This window comes from Cyclopterus lumpus, chromosome 8 (assembly GCF_009769545.1).
Source record: "Cyclopterus lumpus isolate fCycLum1 chromosome 8, fCycLum1.pri, whole genome shotgun sequence".
In the NCBI taxonomy this organism is placed as follows: domain Eukaryota; kingdom Metazoa; phylum Chordata; class Actinopteri; order Perciformes; family Cyclopteridae; genus Cyclopterus; species Cyclopterus lumpus.
The window spans coordinates 8,715,410-8,735,667 of NC_046973.1; the positions used below are offsets into that span (position 1 = coordinate 8,715,410).

Sequence of the window (20,258 nt, forward strand, 5' to 3'; positions counted from 1 at the left end):
TGTAATCTCACAAACGGACCAAATGCATTTTCAATCTGTTGAGGTCACACCAATGGGATTTTCCAAAATAAAATAAATCTACTTTTCACAGTGGTCTAAATGTTGATATCTTTTTATTTATTTAACTGTTATTTTTGGAATTGAGGACAAAAGATTGGCCATATTGTAGTTGTTGGATGTCATATTTATTTACACAGAAATTTATATAAATACATATATGTGAAGATAGTTGTCATTATTTATTTACAGATGCTAAACCTTATACATTATTATTATTATTATTATTATTATTATTATTATTATTAACACCCACATATTTGCACTACATGAGACAAATAGCGAACAATCTAATGTTAAAATAAGGATTTTCTACAACACGTGGTGTTTGCTGTCAGATCTAAGAGACAATCAGCCCTCTGATGTGGCGACAGCCAGGCGTTTCTCATCATGCACTGGGCCACGCAGTCGATGGAGAGCTCCTGCGGTGCCTGGCTCTAAAACCGACAGCGGCATCGCTTTCGTGAGAGTATCGTTGACCAAGTGTGCATGACGTCAGAGCAAGTCGGGAGCAAGTCGGACATAAATCTAACCGGCATGCATTGCGCGCCGATCGCCGCCGATCGAATCTGCGCAGAACTGGCTCATCTCGAACGAGCCTAATAACTATATTGCGCAAGAAATTTGTATTGAGGTTATTGAGGTACATTATATATATGCCAATATTACCAGCAGCAAGATGTGTTATTGAGGTTATTGAGGTACATTATATATACACTAATATTACCAGCAGTAAGATGTATTATTGAGGTTATTTAGGCACATTATTTATATGCCAATATTACCAGCGGTAAGATGTGTCATTGAGGTTATTGAGGTGCATTATATATACGCCAACATTATCAGTGGTAATATGTGTTATTGAGGTACACTATATATACGCCAATATTATCAGAGTTAAAACACATTTGATGCATACGACAGAAATGATTAATATAATGAGAGTATAATAGGTTTGATGAAAAAGTTACAACTGCCAATAATAACAGCAACACTAGGTAGATCATTGTAAATGAGAATTCGTTTTCAATTGATTTTACCTGGTTAAATAAAGGTCTAATAATAATAATAATAGTAGAATAATAATGATAATAGCAGTAGGTGGCGTGTAGGACCAGGGTCCAGATAAAACCACGATCCATGGAAACCTGTGAGGAGAGAAAGCACAAAGACTCCGTGAAAGAAGTAGAGTTAGTGATGTTCATTGAAGGGACATGAATTCATACAGAAGGGGAGAGAGAACAGGTGAGAGGAGCTCAGTGTATCCTAAGATGTTCCCCAGCAATCTTGGCCTATCACAGCATATCTAGGGGCTAACACAGTTATTTCATTTTTATAATATGGGTAGATGAAATCAAGCATTCTGATTCTGGTTGAGAGTCACAGGGTGTACTGTATTGTGCCAGAATTTACTGTACACCTGTTTACATTTATCTGAGCGTTTCATATCAGTGCATACTCAAAATAACAGGTAGAATTTGCGCGACTGTTAGTTGTCATTTCAAGCAATCACTACCTGCGGAGCACCTTGGTGCAAACTCCCTCTAATGCTGGTTGGAAGCAAGATAATAATGTCAGTGAGTGGACATGAACCCCAAAGCTCCCTTCCAACTCTCTCTAATGCTGGTTGGAAGCAAGATAAATAATGTCACCTTCCAACTCTCTCTAATGCTGGTTGGAAGCAAGATAAATAATGTCAGTGAGTGGACATGAACCCCAAAGCTCCCTTCAAACTCTCTAATGCTGGTTGGAAGCAAGATAAATCATGTCAGTGAGTAGACATGAACCCCAAAGCTCCCTTCAAACTCTCTCTAATGCTGGTTGAAAGCAAGATAAATCATGTCAGTGAGTGGACATCAATCCCAAAGCTCCCTTCAAACTCTCTAATGTTGGTTGGAAGTGTGACAGGTTGGAAAACATGCACTCTTGAGCAGGTTAGAGAGTAGGGAGATGTCATGCTCTGTTGTGCTTGATTGTGATTGTTCATAAATTACATGATAAGTGTTTAGAAGATGAAGGTGTTGACTATGGTGTTCTTACATTATTTATTTCGTTTATTATTGTGCAAGTTAAAATAATAGAGTAAAGAGATGAGTGATCTACTAAGCAGTCTGGATCTTGAGTCTGAGATCGATTGCTTTAGTCTCCGCCCACATACCTCTGGGAAAGTCGCGATCTTTTCCTGACAAAAGTAAAGCCTTGTTGAGGAAGACACCAAATCACTCTCGTTATTATTTATCCCCCCTTTTAGGTATGTTGTTGGTTATGAATGAAGTTAACATGTCAGTATGGATGTAAGATGTTTCCTGAGAATATTGTTGGTCTGTTTTGGTTACTTAAGAGTTGAGTTTTACCGTGAATATTGAAGTGTGTGTGTTTGTATTGCAATGTACGTGAGTTCCCGCCTGTTGACTGAAATTGTAGTGATGGCGAGGTGAAGCTTCGTGAAGCATTGAAGCTTTCCATCCAATTGGTTCACTCATGGGCCGAAGCTTCATGATGCTTCATTTGCTCTACTGCGCCATCAAGTGGACAATACATGTAAAATAGGCAGAGTGATTTGACACATTTTTAATTAGTGAGTCATAGAGATGACTGATGAAAGTATTATCTAAATAGTGTTGACTTTCAGGTTATTTATGTTGGATATGAGCTGCTCTACACAATTCACTTACATTTAATTAATTTTCATTATTTTGTTAATTATGTATACAAATAAATGGTCTTAAAAATTGTCCTAAACTTAAATTCATACTTGCCCATTTTTGAGCCCAGTTATTTTTTCAGAGAGACATGTTTTAAAAGTGATTGTACATAGATTCTGTTTACTGAGTTTCATCAACTGTCAGTAAGACAACTGAAGTAATAGAAAAGGACGTTAGTGATCAACTTGTTATCAGTCCACTCACACAAGGAAAATTACCAGTAAATAATGCTAATATTGAAAATATCCATAAACCCCTCAGTGATGAAGATCACATGTTTTTTTTATTACTGTATTCAATTCAATTCAATTCAGTTTATTTTGTATAGCCCAATATCACAAATTACAAATTAGCCTCAGAGGGCTTACAATCTGTACACATACGACATCCCTGTCCCAGGACCTCACATCGGATCAGGAAAAACTCCCCAAAAATAACCTTTCACAGGGAAAAAAGGGAAGAAACCTTCAGGAGAGCAACAGAGGAGGATCCCTCTCCCCGGATGGACAGATGCAATAGATGTCATGTGTACATCTCTCTCTCTGTATGTATTCATGTCCCATTAATGCACATTACTAATTTTACTTTCCCCCCGTAGTCTTTGTGCTTTCTCTCTTCACAGGTTTACATGGATCGTGATTATATCTGGACCCTGGTCCTATACACGACGCTTAGTGCTATTATCACTATAATTGCTAGTTGCATTGCAATTAGTGTTGCCAATACCATTACTTTTAATATCATTATTATTATACTATATCCACTGTTGCCGTTATTTCTTTCATCATGCTCAGCACGTTTTCGGAACTAGCAACCCGTAGCTCGGTGCTATCAGAAAAAGCCAGATAGCAAAAAGCAAGACGATTTAACACAGATTCTATACATCTTTACAAAATCCTTCTGTACCAAAGCATTATCGAGATAAGAGCCAAAGAACACAGCAACATGAATCGCATTAGCGCTTTACAGTCAGCAAATGCTGCTTACCTTTGTTGATTAGAAGAATAAAAACGAACGTAATATACAAGTGAAACATATGGTTTGGAACATGAGAAAATTCAAATTGCACAGATGGTGCCCATTTGACCTAAATTCTCTGTACTAAAACCTCTCTAACTTTGTTCTGCTTCACTTTTTCAGAGTCAAACTTTGCACAGACTGTTCACATAGTGTGCTATGATCTGGGTGGGGTTTAGACCTTTGCACTGCGTCCTTTCAAGAGATAATCATCCTGAAAGTGCTTTTTTTTCCCTAGGCAAACCTGAAACTTCTATTTTCGCTGTGTTTCATCTTTATTTACTCTTAAGCAATATACTAATATTTACACATCTGAACAAAAGCTCACATGGGTTGCCTTTATTATAACACCAACATTATTCAAATAGCCTTTGTGGTACCTTCCGCAAGTTTGACCTGTCCATCTTTCTCTTTACTCCCTTTCAGTTACTTTCAGCTACAGTTCCTACTTACTTTGCAGAGAAACATTTTACACGTTACTTTTCTGAAACATGAAGCATTTTTAAAGAGTGAACAAAGTTACCCAATCATACATAACGTTGAGAATATCTTTCACCTGCACATCATGCTACATTTAAATACAGCTTACATGTTGATGAATCGGTATTAATAATCTGATCATATAAATTATGATATAGAACTTTAAAATGAGCAAATCTGTATGATAAGTACCTATTTTACAGTTATTGTACTGAGAGTACTTCTCAACCTGAGTTTCTTTACTTTATTCAACAATTCTTTGAGGTGAACAAGTTGACAATTCACAGAGCAGAGGAAATATGTTTCAGTAAAGTTTAGAGAGATAACTTATGAGTGTGTAACTTGTACTCTGAGTGAAAACACATATTTACATTTGGCTAATAAGCTGTTTGAGTACTTACATTATTGTTCAATGATGGTTGAGTTCGTTAGCTAGCTTTGTTGAAGTGCCTTTCTTCCAGGAGAAATTTAGTTGCATTAGGAGACCCCCAACAGAGGGTGAAGGACCGGAGAGTGGTGGTGACTGGGTTCAGGAGGTGTGGCCTCTACCCTTCGGACCCATTGGCCATTGACTGGCTGATGGGGTCATGCCCACCGGGCTGCAGCGTGGGACCTCCTTACCAACTCTGCCAACCCCATCGCCATTTTCCTGGGCTGTGGCTGATGTTGCCCTCCCCTACCATCATGCCCCTGTCCCCCATCCCCAGAAACAACCTCCACTTGCCCCTCCTCCTCCCAATCCTTACATCACCCATCCCATGATAACCTCAGGCCGGTAACAGTGGACCTGGCCCACCATAGCACACGATTCCCGATCAGATTCCCGCACATTTTGACGTATGTGCGTGCAACAGTGATACGCGACAAACTTTTGTACGGAAGATGGAGAATAAGTAAAGTAATAATATTAAGCCTGCAGGAGATTAATCAGTGTGCTGAAGAAGAAGAAGAAGAAGATGAAGAAGAAGAAGATGTCAGGATCTGTAGTGTTGTGTCGTGTTTCCTGTTTTATTTTGAAGTCCTTGTCTCTCGTGTCCTCTGTTTCTCTGCACTTCCTGTCCCTGTGATTGTCTGCCCTGTCCCTGATTGTTTCCTCCTGTGTCCAATCACCTGCACCAGCCCTCTGTATTTAAGTCCTGTTCATGTCATTCCCCTTTGTTGGTTCGTCTTGTCTAGATCATTGAAGATCATGTGTGTGAGCCTGTTTTGTTTGTTTTTGAATCCTGTTAAATCCTGTTGAGCAATAAAGTTGCCTTTTCGAGTGTTGACGGCGTTTGGGTCCAGTTACCTGCAGCTGCACATAACAGAAGAATCTTGTTATCATAATCATAAATGTCCACACCGTTGCCGATGTAGCATCGATAACATAATACCTTGTGTGTGAGATGTTTGTTCCACATAAAGTTCTTAAAAATGTAATCTTCCTTTTCTGTCATTGAATGATTCCCAATATGGAGATTCTTCTAATCTTATTTTCAGATGTGCACACATTCTTCTGCACATCCATCCATCCATTTTCAATACCGCTTATCCTCATTAGGGTCGCGGGAGCCTATCCCAGCTGACATAGGGCGAAGGCAGGGGACACCCTGGACAGGCCGCCAGTCCATCGAGGGCACATACAACCAATTTAGAGATCAATTAACCTGCAGCATGTCTTTGGACTGTGGGAGGAAGCCGGAGAGCCCGGAGAGAACCCACGCTGCCAAGGGGAGAACATGCAAACTCCACACAGAAGGACCGCTCCGACCGGGAATCGAACCCGCGGCCCTCTTGCTGTGAGGCGACAGTGCTAGCCACTACACCACAGTGAAGCTTAAACATCACTGTAGGAACATATCACAGTTTTGTGTGGAATAGGATTCTTGATAAAATAAGTGGTTGCTGTATTACCTTTAATGGTCACGTCATATCTTGCGGTTGTGACTCCTGTTCTCATTTTAGACTGCCACGTGCCAACCACAGTCACACTTTACAATAGTGCATTGCTCTACTTTGATTTATGTATGTATTGCTTCAAATGCAAATACAAGACAGTTACTGATTTGAATAAGTGATTGTGTAGTTTGTGACAACATAAATCAATAAATAGCATGTAATATAATGTAGAGTATGACTAAGGTATGGAAGCCTATTAGAAAATATGGTCGAGTGAGATGAAATATCAGAATAGTGACTAATTAAGTCAAAAGTATGAGATTCATTTTTATTTATTTACGTTTGACATATTTTGACTTATCTAATAATTTTGACTTTATTACATAATTATATAATTATGAAATTCAGATGATGTGTCATTAAATCTAAAAGCATGACTTACTAAGAGTATTTGTATTTGTATCATAACTAACTTCTCATTTATTGATGGTGTTTCCTTCACACCCAGTGAAGGAAGTGGACTGCATCACCTTCAGATACCATGAGGAGGAAACACTGCTGGACGGGGCGGGCTGCGCGCACCAACACGAGGTGCGGCAGCGGACCAGCAGGTGAGTCCGCTAGACCACCGGACCCGGAAGGAAATAAACGAGCGACTCGACTTCGCGTTCAGGTAAGAAACCGGCTGTTCGAAATAACACCTAAATAACTCAACACTTTTAGATTCATTGTACATGTAAATGTTGTTCTTTTGTGTCAACGTTCATCTTTAAAAGAGAATGAAGTACTAAACTATAACCAAGTGTAATGGGTAGTGAGAGTGCCTGGTTACCAGTGAACGCAACATGCAGGGCAGCGGTGTCAAAAGAGAGTTCATAATTGTACTGTAGCTGCAGTTTATCAGCAATATTTGACCTACAACACGACAAACAACACAAATGCAGTACGTGGCAATACATAACAACACTCTAATCTGTTTCTAAATCAATACATATCCTGTTCTACGAGCTGATGTGAACGTTGGGCTACTTAAATAATGCTCAGCATGTATCTAATATGCAGGTGTATTCAACCCTATTTCAATGAGCCCATGGCAACCAGCCAGCTGCTTTGTATGCTGATCTCTGTTCTGAAGGTTCCAATCCACTCTCAACTCTCAGTACCTATTCCCAAATGATTTTATATTTAATTAATTTGTTTGTTACACTGCATAGCTACTGTCTTTTCCATGTTAAAGTAATGACGCATGTCTTTTGAAGTGACATCAGTAGAGCGATGGAGCACAGAGACCTGCAGCAGGAGCTGGAGGATCAGTTCAGCCATGTGGTTTCCAGACTGCAGTTCTTCCAGTCTGACTGGGACATCGCCTCTTTTGCAGTCTTCTTCATCTTCATCGGTGAGTGAAGGTGAAAGAAACCGATGTAAGATGTTCTAATGACTTCTAGAAAACAGCATCAGAGTCCATATTCATATTATTTTTTTTACTGAAGGCAAATGCAAAATATAAAATGAGCAGAAAGCCATGCAAAGTGTACATTTGAACCCTAGATCATCTCCTTGCCACCTGTTCAAGATGTAACCAGACATGCTTTACAGACAATTAGTTATATAAGATATTAATGAAGTATTCAATATATATTAATCAAACAGTAAAGACCAATGTCTCAATTGTAGAACTCTTGGAGTTAGTTATCATCACTGGAACATTTGAAGGTATTTGAACTACATCCAGTGGGAAACGGCAACATCAGGCCGGACAGATGTTTTTAAAACTCATGTTCAAAATGTAATCAAAAGGTAACAAGGTTCAATTTTGCATTCTTATATGATCATGTTCAAATCAATCTAAAGTGAAACTGTCATGGAAATGTCTCCTATGCATTCTCTGAAGAGAGACTCCATGACGCTCCAGATGACAAGCTTCAGTGCCTTCCACAATGATCCAGGACAGAAGGAGAAGATGTTGTTTGTATACTGTGTGCTGCTAGAGTACAAAACACTCTTCTCTGCTCTTCCTTTGCACATCTGGCTCAGTTGACTGTGCTGTGAGTCCAGCTGCAGGGCTGGAGTTAAACATACAGAAGACAAACGTGCTTTATTCAGCAGAAACCACAACAACCTTACCAGCTCCAGCATTCCTTCTTTTTGCATCAAGTTGTATGCTCAGGATGACATCAGCTATATATGCATTTGCATTTGCAGCTTGTACAATACAGCATGCTGCATGTCTGCCATAGACACTTATTAGCTGTTGGAACCAATTAAATGGACCAAAGTGGTCTGTGTTCCATGAAAGTGGGTTTCACTGCAGATTGAGATTGATGTGAGCTGTCTGCTCACTGTGTGTTCTCAGGTATGATTCTGCTGCTGGTCATCCTGGTCCTCATCCGCTGCTGCTGCTGCTCCTGCTGTGACGACGAGAAGGTACACACACACACACACACACACACTAACTAGAGTGAACTATTGAGTTTGAGATTGTTTAATAGGGAGTTGGGAATGAGGGTGTGATTTCAGACAAAGAAGCAACAGTATTTTAGACATTTAGACTCAGATGAGCTGTGGAGTTTACCCTGGACATCCAGACGTATCTCAACGTATCCTTCTCATTCCCAGTGTGTAGAGGATACAGGACGTATTCCTGGCATTCTATAACCGAGAGATGCTGCCACGTAGTGAAACAACGTGATTCAGGACTGCGTACTCTGGTAATGACATAGCTTTGTGCTTCCTCAACAGCCTCGCAGACGGAAGGTTGGCATAGAGAACATGGCTCTGGAGCCCTGACTGTTGAGCTGCACTCCAGTGTCGTGAAGGTTGATGACGCAGGAAGCACAGCCTTTAGTTTGACTTTAATTGTACTGGTCACCAGTCAGCTGATTTAGTCCACTTACACAGAGAATGAATCATTGTTCACGAGTCCTTTGCTCCCCAGTTATGGAAATCTAACACACGTGATCCTTTTTACTGCCAGTGCTGTGTGTTGCTAGGATACCACAGAGGAGCTGGAAACTCTCCGTAGATGTGAATTTCACTTCCTCCTATATTGTTTGTAGAAGGTTTTACTTAGTAATAAACATATTAAAGTATATTAAAAGCTTTATTTGATGTATTCTTTATCATTCCACGTTCATGTATGCTCCTTCAGTAAAACATACAGAAACATCACTCTTCTGTTCACTCCTCGTCAAGTGAGATGTCAGAGCACTGTCACGACCTCTCACTCTCCCTCTGCATCACACTATAATTATAATAATAAAGATACTATTTGGGTCACTGGAGCAATTATTCTGCACAATGAGGACTTACTTATTAGCTTTAAACCTCTGCATGTTCTTTAATATGGGAGAAAACATATTTCTCTTCGGACACAGAAACAGTCTCATGACATCTTTACATGTAGCTTCACTGCAGCAACAGTCAACAGAGACGGCCTATTGTTGAGAATATGTTTATTGCACAGATATCAGATACATAATTTCCACATGTATATGAGAGGCAGCTTTTCAAAATAGATTAACACTTACTGGAATAAAGTCATTTTTGTTCATGATAGAAGTGTTTGATTGACAGGGAATCAACAACATATGTGCAAAACGTGTCAAATAAATATGAAAATAGAGCAGACAAACATGACTTCAGTAGACGTGACCAGTAGCTTATCATTTAGTCACATCCATGCAGTAAAAACAGGGAATGTGAGTTCAGTTATTTCCACCAAATGGAGCAGTAAACAATAACAAAATAGAGCAGCAGCCCAGCTCCAACATCCACACTCATGCCCCTGAAGGCCATGTCAGAGTTCCCAACTTGGAAGTAGCGTTCACATCAACATCTAAGTTGGAAACTCTCCAATACATCCAATGTGGGCCAGTGTGTAAGATTTCTGTGAATATATTAGCAGAAGTAGAATATAATCTACATAACTATGTTTTCATTGTGAATAATCATCTGAAACTAAGAATTGCAGTGTTTCTACTAGCTTAGAATGAGTCCTTCATATCTACATAGGTAGCAGGTCCTCTTCAGTGTCCACCATGCTTCTACGGTAACCTTCAACGGACAAAACAATCACTGACTCTAGAGAGACTTTTATGTTGACTAAAGGCCACCGAAGTCTCCTACACATTAGGAAAGGAAGGAGTGAGCAGACTTGTTGAGTTGTTCAGTTGAATGCAATCTGCAACGTCAATCACAGCCACTCCTACACACTGTCCCTTTAAATAACAGATGTGCCTTAAAACCAAACATGAAAACACTGTATTTCAATGTCATTAAAACCCACATTTAATGTGTATGGTGTTTTACTGTGAATTCAAAGAATTAGTATTTTCTAACATGACTGTGTAGTAATACAACCATCTAGACTCGTAACCGCCGGAATCTCTCTACCCATGCCACATGATGAGAAGATGGCGTAAGATGGACCCTCACATACTTTAAAGGACTTCACCTGTGTGAAGTGTTGCAGGAGAACTCCAGAGCTAGTCCACATCAAAGTGTGTCTGAAAGACCAGCCATTGGAATTGGTCCACAAACACTGTAGGGTCTGAGAATGAAGGGACACCATCTGTCACCAACAGGTTTGTGTTCAAAGATCACAGTGGGACATGTTTTCCTAATACGATGCATCCTTAGTCTTTTCCTCCCCTTCATGAAACCGTTTGCCCTCTCTTTGCAACACTGTGGCATGCCGGTGGGTGAACCAGCTGCTAGCTGCTAACGGTGCCAACAACAACGGCAACATTGGCAAGCCGGAGGGTGGACGCAACGCTTCTGGTCAGCTGTAACCGTCGTAAGAGAGCAGTGCACAGCGCTCACGTGCACTAACAACATGTGGCTGGCCGGCTATGTGAACAAAGAGAGAAGAAGATGTGATAACACACACAAGAGGTTTCATTATCTGCTCAGGTAGGCATTACTCTTCTAGATCTTGACAGATAGTTGTTGATGAAATGTTAATGTTCTGAACGTTGTACAAAAGAAGTGAGTAGTGTCCTCTAGGGGACCATGGCCACATCCAGTGTTGGACAGCTTCATGAGTACAACTGGATGAACTGGAAATGCAGATTACAAAATAACTCTTACAGCTGGGGAATTTACAGAAAACAGATTACCTTAGTGGTCAAATCCTGATCTTTAGTTCCTAATATAGGTCCAAAAACACACATCCCATACTGCAACTCAACATCTTTTGTTGAACCTTCCTTCCTAGTAAATGCCCACTTCTATCAAATGCTGCACTTCCCGTTTCTAACAGACATTTGATTTGATGCGAGTGGGCTCCAAACCCAAGCCTATGTGGTTTAGTCCAGACACCAGGTCCCCTCTTGGTGAGACTGTCTAGGGACGATCTAAACAAAGCTGTTCACATTGTGACCAGACCAGGAACAGGAGAGCTTTGCATTCTGGAATCAGTTATAACAGTAGGCTGGAGAATAAATGGAAGTCTTTTGGGCAGGTAAGAGCTTGGGCCTTCCTCCAATGTTTACTTTCCAACATATCTAACCAGCGAGCAGTAAGAGGGTTCTCGCGTGACTTGGCAAACTTGACCTTGACACGTAAAGTTAGAAGAGTGCTCTTTATATTTTAAGGGACCACAAAAGAGGAAGAAACATTGAACATTGAAACTAATGAGATGGAACTCATCAGAAAAATAACTGACCACTGTGCCCTCTTTGTGCGGTTTAGTCCTCCAGCCCCGAGTGCACCACACAACAGAGATAACCATATACATTCACAGTAAGTACTGAGTTACTGCAATGCAACAAATCAAATCATTCAAAAATAAATTCTTAGCACAAATCATCAACAATCACATTAAATCATGGTGGAGGTCAAGTCAGTGCTGTGAGATGCAACAGCACACACATAAATGTCCGTCCGCTGGCAAACACATCTGGGAATATATTCATATCTGTTGGGGTTGCATTGGCTCCTTCAGCTAATCATGCAAAACTTGACACTGAATGACGGGATGATAAATACATGTGTAAAACAAATTAAAACCTTCCCAGGATGTCCCTTACACTTGCGTAGTTAGTTTGCGTCTGCCGGTCTCTGGAGCAGGGACAGGAAGTGGATCAGAAAGGCCTGTAGTTCCAGAAACTGGAGAAGACTGATACCTGCATGGATTGGAGGACATATGCGCTTAGCTCTTTATTCAGAGTTAAATATCTAGCAATCAACTGGTCACAATCAATTCAGGCAACAGTAGCCTTCATATAGTCACTGTATCAGCAGCCATTTCTATTCTTTATCAATTAGCAGACACCTGGACACCCGCAGGTAGATAACCACCGTGATTGACAGCAGCAGTGAGGCTGAGTTAATTGCTTCTTTTTGGCCTTTTTAGAAGCTGAACAAGTTGAAATAACATCATCTTATAAAGTCACTTTAGAAGTCATAAAGCACCATTCATCATGTATTTAGAGTCATATTTGTGTGGACGTCTAATATTCACCCAATCAGAAAAATATTTGGCCAGGAATCTTTGGGTGTATAACAATCTGATTTCATTTTGATTTTTGGTATCACAATGGACATTTATCTATTGAAGGAAGGCATTATTTTCACTCCAGTGCACAAACGGGAGAGTCTCAAACCAATCACTCGTATTTGTCGTCCACTGAATTGCAATACAAAAGAACTGGCAGTCGAGTTAACTGGTGTGACTGAACACAAAACAGATACTTTTGAATTAAAAGAAAGCGCTTTAATAATGAAATGTAATACAGTCTTCTGTCTGGTGATAATTAGATTAGTTGAATTTACTGACGCCCACTAAATGTCTACATTATTCTGTGTTGTGGAGTTGATGAAACCATCTATGCTGCTCCTCTGGTCTCAGGGAAACATGTTCACATGCAGGTCTTTTAAAATGAATCAAACTCTAGTTATTTCCTTCACCTGATCAGAGTTGGACACAGGTTTTAAAAGTGAGCCAACAGCACAGTTTGAGGTAACTGACAAGTTAATGATTTGATCTGAGCTGCTGCTGGCAACGCTAGTCATGTTGAAAGGTACACACGAGAAGCCAAATTCACAAAGAATGGATATTGGCTGATTGATTCTGCATCACTAGGAACGGCTATCACTGTGAGGTTTTGCAGCAGAATGCAATTTGCCCTTTTTTTGGCAATTGATTGCAATTATCAATGTTGCCTTTGCCCCAAGAACACACACACGATCGTACAGAGGCATTCCTCAAAACATCAGGCACGGAATTCAAAGAGACCGAGAGAACCTCCTTATGATTGTGCTTCATCAAGACGCTAAAGCTTCCACTGTATCCGTGCTGAGCTTTGTGAATGAATTTCTGCAATGAGGCTCATCTACATAGAAGAAGCACATTTACACAAAATGTCTGCATTTAGCTCATTACCATAAATAGCACCGGAGCACTGAGGCATTTGCGAAAAAGCCGCTCTATCCTTTTGTGTATACGAAAATATTGATTACATTCAATTTATTTTGTATAGCCCACAAATCACAAATTTGCCTCAGAAGGTTTTACAATCTTTACACATACGTCATCCTATAAGTGCAGCAGCTTTAAGACGTTGTGTCACTTTGTGAGAACGTCTTGAAGGACAGACATATACCTTGTCCTTGAGCTGCTGACAGAGCTGCAGCGAGATGGTGAAGAAAACCAGCGTATCATTGAGCCACGGCACCACACACTCCACCTTGTGAACATGGCTCACCTCGAAGCGGTTGTTGTTGAGTTCGCTGTGGAGGAATGTTCCCAGCAAAGACAGATTAAAAGGGACCTCAGAGATACACATGCTCAATGTGGTACAGCTCCAGAATTTAGGACCGACTATCCCTGGAAAGCCAGGAGAGTATTTCTAAATGTAGGTAATATCAATAATTACATTTTTCTTTCCATTAACACTAATATATATATATATATATATATATATATATATATATATATATATATAGCAATATTTTTATTTATGATTTACTTAAATCTGTTATATACTGTATGTATAGAGCTAAAAGAAGGAAGGAAGGACTTACAACATTGCTCCTGGGTTGTGCAACACTGAGCTTCCAGCTGGCTTGAAATTCTACCACGATGAGACAAAACATGGAAACATCAGTCACATGCTGCAGAGAGGCTTCAGAAAGTGTTGCAAAGCACAAGGTCTGACCTTGGTGGTGTTGGAGGGCAGCACATGAAGCTGGTAGACGGTCAGGCACAGTTTGCTTAAGTTAATGTAGAAGTTCACCATCACATCCCCAGGCATGGGTGGAGTGAACATTTTCTGGAGATGGAAGGAGACGCACAGAAAAGGTCAACAGAGGAATATGGACCCACAGTACGAGACTAAATACCGGGTAAACTGACTCCAAAAAAGTTTGAACAGAGAGCATTGATGGGTTTATTTTCAACAGTTAAATGTCAGTACGATGCACCCATATGTGATGTTTGACCATGTGACAACCTGGCTATTCTAAAATGATCAGTATTCTAGATTCCAGTGGTGGCTGTAGTATTATTTCTGATTCATGTGATCCAAATGTTTTCAACTCAATAACTCATTAACAGAGCGTTAAGTCAAAAAAATCAAAATTCAAAGAAATCCAAGTCTGATTAATAACTTATTTTTATGTTAAATATTAGATAAAAGTGTTAACAGACTAATACGTGCATGCGTAATGTGCTTAATGTGTGTAATGTGTGTAATGTGTCCTCTACCATTAGACCACTGGTGGCAAGCTCAGGCAGCGTCATGGAGGCCGGGGTGGTGAGGCGGTTCCGTGCCCTCGTCAGCTGGAGCATCACAGCATCCATGAGCTACGGCAGTAACAGAAACATGAGGCTAGGATCACCGAAAAAGGGAAAGTTTTGGACTGGCGTGAACAGGGCATGGTTGCCATGAGGACACAGAGGACAGACCTTATTAACCTCAGCCCCAGTCTTGAAGTGGTAGCTCTCATCATGGCTGCCAAGCAGCTGGAGGGCCTGGTTCACATGGTTCCTGGCATCCTGAATCTGAATGATAAACGGAACCAAGAGAAAAGTGAAATCGTCAGGATGAGTATTACTACAATTTCCATGAACAATTTTACATTTAAAGCCAAGATAAGAAAGTATATCCAGACTGTAAAAGCCATCAAAGTTATCAATATAGATGGTGAAATGTTAGCATTGCTACGGAATCCCAGTATTCATGTTAGATGATGTTCAATAATCAGGACCTGCAGTAGGTGTCAGGTTATACTGACATTATTATTCTCTAACCTGACCTTTAAATCCTGACCTCACCTCACAAACAACATGCTTGTTGCTGTTTCTGGACAGAAACCTCAACATAGCAACATTTTGTCTGACGGCTGATGACATAATGAATATGATGGTTTACAAATTATTTAATTAATATTTTTTTTATTATTAAAAAACTGTTTGACAGACAGATTCAAGTTTAGGTACGGGTGCAGAACTCTAACCTCGACCGTCGGAGGTCAATGTCTAACCTCAATCATCTCGCAACTTGTTTCTCGTTAACCTCAGAGAAACCACCCTTGGATTTATAGGATGAGATGAAAATTCAGTCACAACTTCCTTGTTTTATCTAAAAATCGAATGATTCAATTCCATCAGCCTATTTACAACTATGTATAAGACATTTGGCGATACCTCCAAGTGAAGTCAGTAAAATTCTCAACACATGAGTGTTGTGTCTGCTTCGTGGGTATCAACTAACTCTGGCAACACTACTTGGCCTAAATTCAACTGTACACTGAAATACAAATATATACACTAAACTACTAAAAATAACTTATTTTAAAGTAACAGTTGAGCAAAAACAACGCATCGTAGCACAACCCATGTGTATAGTTAATACACATGTGGTTAGGACCACCACTGAGAAAGATGTCTCTTATAAGAGAAACCAGACAATCCTCCTAGCTGGAACCAAACTGTTCTGTTGTTCTTGCAGCATTAATCACTAACATACTGTACCTGCTGCAGTTTCCACAGCTTGTCCTCTCTGAACTGAAAATGCAACACTTGGCTGCTCTTTGCAACCTTCAGGTTTATGTCCTGTTAAGAAAAGCAAACCATTACCAAGGAACAAATTTAGCTTGAAAGCTTGAATCAATGTTTCATTTTCACATTCGGGGAATGTATTGAACTCAATGAGAAGTAGAAAAAGCTCACGGCCTGAGTCAGAGCCTCTCCCTGCAGAGTCAGCACCCCCTTTACTTGATCCATGCTGCAAAATGACATCCCCAGAGGAGCAAGACATTCATTCAGTGTCACAGCACATTTCAAACTATCCAGCCACTTCCTCCACAGGAAGAAGACATTGGACCAGACCTATTTATTTAACTTAAGACACGCTATCCAATGCATTTCATTTCTGTTATGTCCATACTGATTTTACACCATAAAGAGTGACACTTATCATAAAAAGGCTCAGAGCTTTACGTTGAGCTGCCGAGGATGAAGTTTTCCTGTTTCTGCTGACTCTCCAGGCCTGGCGTCGGCGTGGAGAAACGTCTAGATGCCTCCTGTTGATGGTAGAGCAGACGTACTATATGAATCAAATCTCAGTCACAGAGTTGACATTGAAACTGCATCGTTTCAGGTGTCAAATTCGACAGAATGATTGTTTCTGGTCTATAATTTGACTTCTAGTCTATAACAAGTGTAAAACCCACACTGGAAATCCATGATGACTGGGACAGAGTGAATGAAATAGAATTGGTCAACTTTCACGTTTTTACATCAACACATGACATTTACCTTGAGGACATCTTGGAGCTGCTTTAAAACAGAGTGTACTTCTTCTTTCAGCAGCCAGTTGAATTCCTCCTCCTGAGGTCAAAACAAACATTTACATAATAATACAGTGGGACCCCACACTTTAAATTGTAGACGTATTCCTGCACTGATTACTGTGATTACTATCTTATCTTACATCAAACACAACCCTTGCTGTTTTCATATCTCCTACTTGTTGTAAAGGTACAGTTCATGGATTGTTTCCATTCACACTCTGTGAAGCTTGTAAATCTGTAGTTTTCTCATAGTTTGAATTGTTAGTCATGTGCTGCTCATTTGTACCTCACTGTATTCTACATGTATGGATGCACTTATTAGCACCTAGCTAAAACTAATGCAGTACTATACAGCCCTGTATCTTAAGAAATAAACAGAGGTTCAAGTGTTTATTCAAGTTCAAGAGAGGTGTCAATGGAGGTGGACAGAAAATAAATCTAACCCACAATAACCCATTTTGTCTTTCTTTTTTGGGGGTGGGGGGATCTTTAGGGTAAACAGTAGAAGCCAGGTGGAAGTTTACATCATCTGAAAGCTGGGAGCCTGATGAATGTAAGATGGAGCTCAGCAGTGCTGAGTCAAGTTGTTCCAATAATACAAATGAATTCATGAAAACAAATTGTGAAAGTGCAAGTGGGCCAATGACATTATGATGGAAGCATATGATGCCATAACATACAGTATGTCTCACATATTGTTGCAGACACATTACATCACATTACTGGATCTGCAATGCGCTGGACAAAACTATGGACGACGTAAAAGGAACTTTTTTTGGAGGAAAAAACGGCCTCGGTAAACTCAGTTAATGTGAAAAGTAGCACATACTATAGTATTTTACCATTCCATGGTTAGATGGAATTATGCATATTAATATTAATATAATTATGTCTCAAATATTAATTTCACTGAGCACTTTGAGTCTCCATTGGTTAAGGGAAACCTACCTCAACGTCATAAAACACTTGGCATAAAGTATTTACAGCCAATTTACCATAACGTGGTTGACAGATCTTTCAGGGACCACTGGTTGTTGTTCGGTCCTGATTAAAGTCACCAGAGGCTCAGCTGCAGTGTGTTCTGCATGTAGCTTATTGTGTTGTTCTAAGGACACTAGAAGCAAACACAGGCCCTTTAGAACCGGTGCTGTAAAGACGAGCTCCCCGAGTTCAGTGCTGATCGGATCACAACATGCTGCGTTGTGTTACTAATAGTTGACATCACAGACCGACTGTGACAGCGCGAGCCCTGTCCACCTGCACTGGAGCGCGCGGATGCCACGTTCCATCTCAGCAGCTCGAGCAACTCCAGCCTGTGAAACCATCAACTACAAATGTATCAACGTTAAGCGACGGAGGGTCAGCCGTCGGAGTAGCTAGCCCAACCGCGCCGTGTTTCCCTCGCAGTGCACCTTACCAAAACGGCTCTCTCCACTTGACTGGCAGCGGACATCTTGGGCAGCTCGGACAGAGACCTCTGCGGGTTGAGCATGTTGTGAGGACACGGACACAAACACACGAATAACGCCTTAGAAACACGGTCCTCTCCTTGGGACGAAGGTCTCTCACTACCTGCTGGATTAGCTGCGGCTATGTTGCCTTCACGTGCGGTCGGAGATAACAAAATCGTTCACGTGAACGACCCAAATCACCGGCAAAATATAACGGTTAAAATCACCCTTTGGAACAAAATACATGCACAATGTAAGGGACTCTGATATCATAAGCATCACGTAATGTATTTTCAGCTGTGTATGGTTTAGTCATTGATTTCAAGCAATCATCATGCTGCACGTGAACATAATCCTGTTCATGGTGCCTCTGTCATATGAAAAACCATCCCAAAACAACTGCATGATTGCTAACTGATGCGTTTAGTTATCAATACCGACCAAACCAATGCATTTATTTGGGTCTTTACAAGAATCCCATGAATGCAACATTAGAATAGTCACGCGTTCACTATTAAACTGGCCCCACCCACTAGTCCTTATTCGGGAATACAACTTCCGCCCAGCGTCACACAAACAGATGGTATTATGCAGCGTTCAGGTGACATGGAACATGTTGTTACTTTATTCCCACTTAAGCAGTTAAGAGTGTGTCTTCCCTTTCAACACACCCACTGCCTTGCTTCATACAAGTCAACAAGTAAAGCTTCCGTAGTGGTTATTACGGCTTATAACATATTCCATAATGTAAGCACAGCCTTAAATGTCTGCATATTTTGGTCTTTTTTTCTAAACTTTCACTGTGAGGTTTGACAGCAGTGTAGAACATTATAATGTATATTGTGGATATAATACACAATATATGTCCACCATGTTTTAGGTCTTCATATCAAGGGCGTAGGTTTGCATATGGTCCATAGGGACTAGTCACGATCAAAGTTTTGTCCCCACCAATATGTGATTAATTTGAAAAAAGAATTGTGCACAATATATTTGCAAACTCATTCGTATTATTATCTACTCTGTTCGTCGCCCAGAAGAGTGACAAATACATTTCCACGTTTTCCAATGCGCCCTCGAGCCTGCGAGAAAAGATGCTGTCATATAATTGGCTGAAGTGTCAGAGTCAGAAACACCGTGAATCGTAACTTGCAGAAAGAGAGCTGGCCGGAGTCACGGTAAACTACTAAATACGCCAGGAGTTAATAAAGCCTCATATTAGTATTTAAGTTTGGTCTCAGCATTGATATGTTGACCCTGTTGTGCTTTGTAGTTAGGAAAATGACACCAAAAAAGAAAAGAGATATCCGAAGTTTGTTCACCACCCAGAGTGTCGTTGTTAGTTAGCTAGTAGCATCCTTTTGAAATGCATTCAGGTGCAAATGTAGTGCAGGTTGAGGAAGCAGCAGCTGGACCATCAGGGCTTCAGGTGAGGTCTTACTCATGGCATTTTTTTTTAGAATGACCATTTTACCATACATTAGCAATGAAACTGAAGGACGTTTGGGGAATCTGACTTTATGTCAACACTTTTGGATTGTGAATTATGTGATGTTGAATAAATAAAAAAAGGCTGTTCCATAAAACCTGAACCTATTACCTAAATATTCTAAATTGCTTTCAAAATAAATACATATACTACTCAAAAGGTCTACATTTATTCATTAAGACATTATTTTGAAATGCATTCAGGAAACTCAGAAATCAGGTTGAGAAAGCAGCAGCTGGACCATCAGGGCTTCAGATGAGGCCTTACATTGATTCTGTGTTGAGGTGTATTATCATGGCTGACAGTGTAAACATTGTCTACCTGTTTTAAGTAAATTATTATTATGTTAAAACATGCATGTGCAGACTAGGATAAGTTATCTTT

At 40.3% G+C, this 20,258-nt stretch overlaps 2 protein-coding genes across 3 annotated transcripts; one reads left to right on the forward strand and one right to left on the reverse strand.

Moving 5' to 3' along the window:
• The first annotated feature begins 6,706 nt into the window (after positions 1 to 6,706).
• smim22 (small integral membrane protein 22) lies at positions 6,707 to 9,240 on the forward strand. The gene is made up of 4 exons (XM_034539624.1): positions 6,707 to 6,810; positions 7,397 to 7,533; positions 8,491 to 8,561; positions 8,877 to 9,240. Exons 2-4 carry the CDS (start codon positions 7,413 to 7,415, stop codon positions 8,922 to 8,924), a joined length of 240 nt encoding a protein of 79 aa, XP_034395515.1. The 5' UTR covers positions 6,707 to 6,810; positions 7,397 to 7,412; the 3' UTR covers positions 8,925 to 9,240.
• Positions 9,241 to 9,572: 332 nt separating this feature from the next.
• Positions 9,573 to 18,531, reverse strand: rogdi (rogdi atypical leucine zipper). Of its 2 annotated transcripts, XR_004609859.1 has the most exons (12): positions 18,352 to 18,528; positions 16,900 to 16,971; positions 16,582 to 16,664; positions 16,312 to 16,366; positions 16,114 to 16,194; positions 15,046 to 15,141; positions 14,845 to 14,943; positions 14,297 to 14,410; positions 14,163 to 14,212; positions 13,742 to 13,868; positions 12,167 to 12,262; positions 9,573 to 10,985 (listed from the first exon to the last, which is right to left on the reverse strand). XR_004609859.1 is itself a non-coding variant. In XM_034539623.1 (11 exons), the coding sequence occupies exons 1-11, from the start codon at positions 18,424 to 18,426 to the stop codon at positions 12,221 to 12,223; spliced, it is 894 nt and encodes a 297-aa protein (XP_034395514.1). In that variant the 5' UTR covers positions 18,427 to 18,531; the 3' UTR covers positions 9,573 to 12,220. The 2 variants fall into 2 exon arrangements, 1 of the variants encoding a protein (XP_034395514.1); XM_034539623.1 differs by having other exon boundaries at positions 9,573 to 12,262; positions 18,352 to 18,531.
• Between the last annotated feature and the right edge of the window lie 1,727 nt (positions 18,532 to 20,258).

What these genes read in the sequence shown, in the direction of transcription:
- smim22 (XM_034539624.1), top strand. Translation starts at nt 7,413, where the DNA reads ATGGAGCACAGAGACCTGCAGCAGGAGCTGGAGGATCAGTTCAGCCAT. An exon ending in AGTCTTCTTCATCTTCATCG is followed by an intron (nt 7,534 to 8,490) that starts GTGAGTGAAGGT and finishes GTGTGTTCTCAG; the next exon opens with GTATGATTCTGCTGCTGGTC. An exon ending in CCTGCTGTGACGACGAGAAG is followed by an intron (nt 8,562 to 8,876) that starts GTACACACACAC and finishes CTTCCTCAACAG; the next exon opens with CCTCGCAGACGGAAGGTTGG.
- rogdi (XM_034539623.1), bottom strand. Translation starts at nt 18,426, where the DNA reads ATGCTCAACCCGCAGAGGTCTCTGTCCGAGCTGCCCAAGATGTCCGCT. An exon ending in AAGTGGAGAGAGCCGTTTTG is followed by an intron (nt 16,972 to 18,351) that starts GTAAGGTGCACT and finishes TTTTGACCTCAG; the next exon opens with GAGGAGGAATTCAACTGGCT. An exon ending in AGCTGTGGAAACTGCAGCAG is followed by an intron (nt 15,142 to 16,113) that starts GTACAGTATGTT and finishes TTTATCATTCAG; the next exon opens with ATTCAGGATGCCAGGAACCA.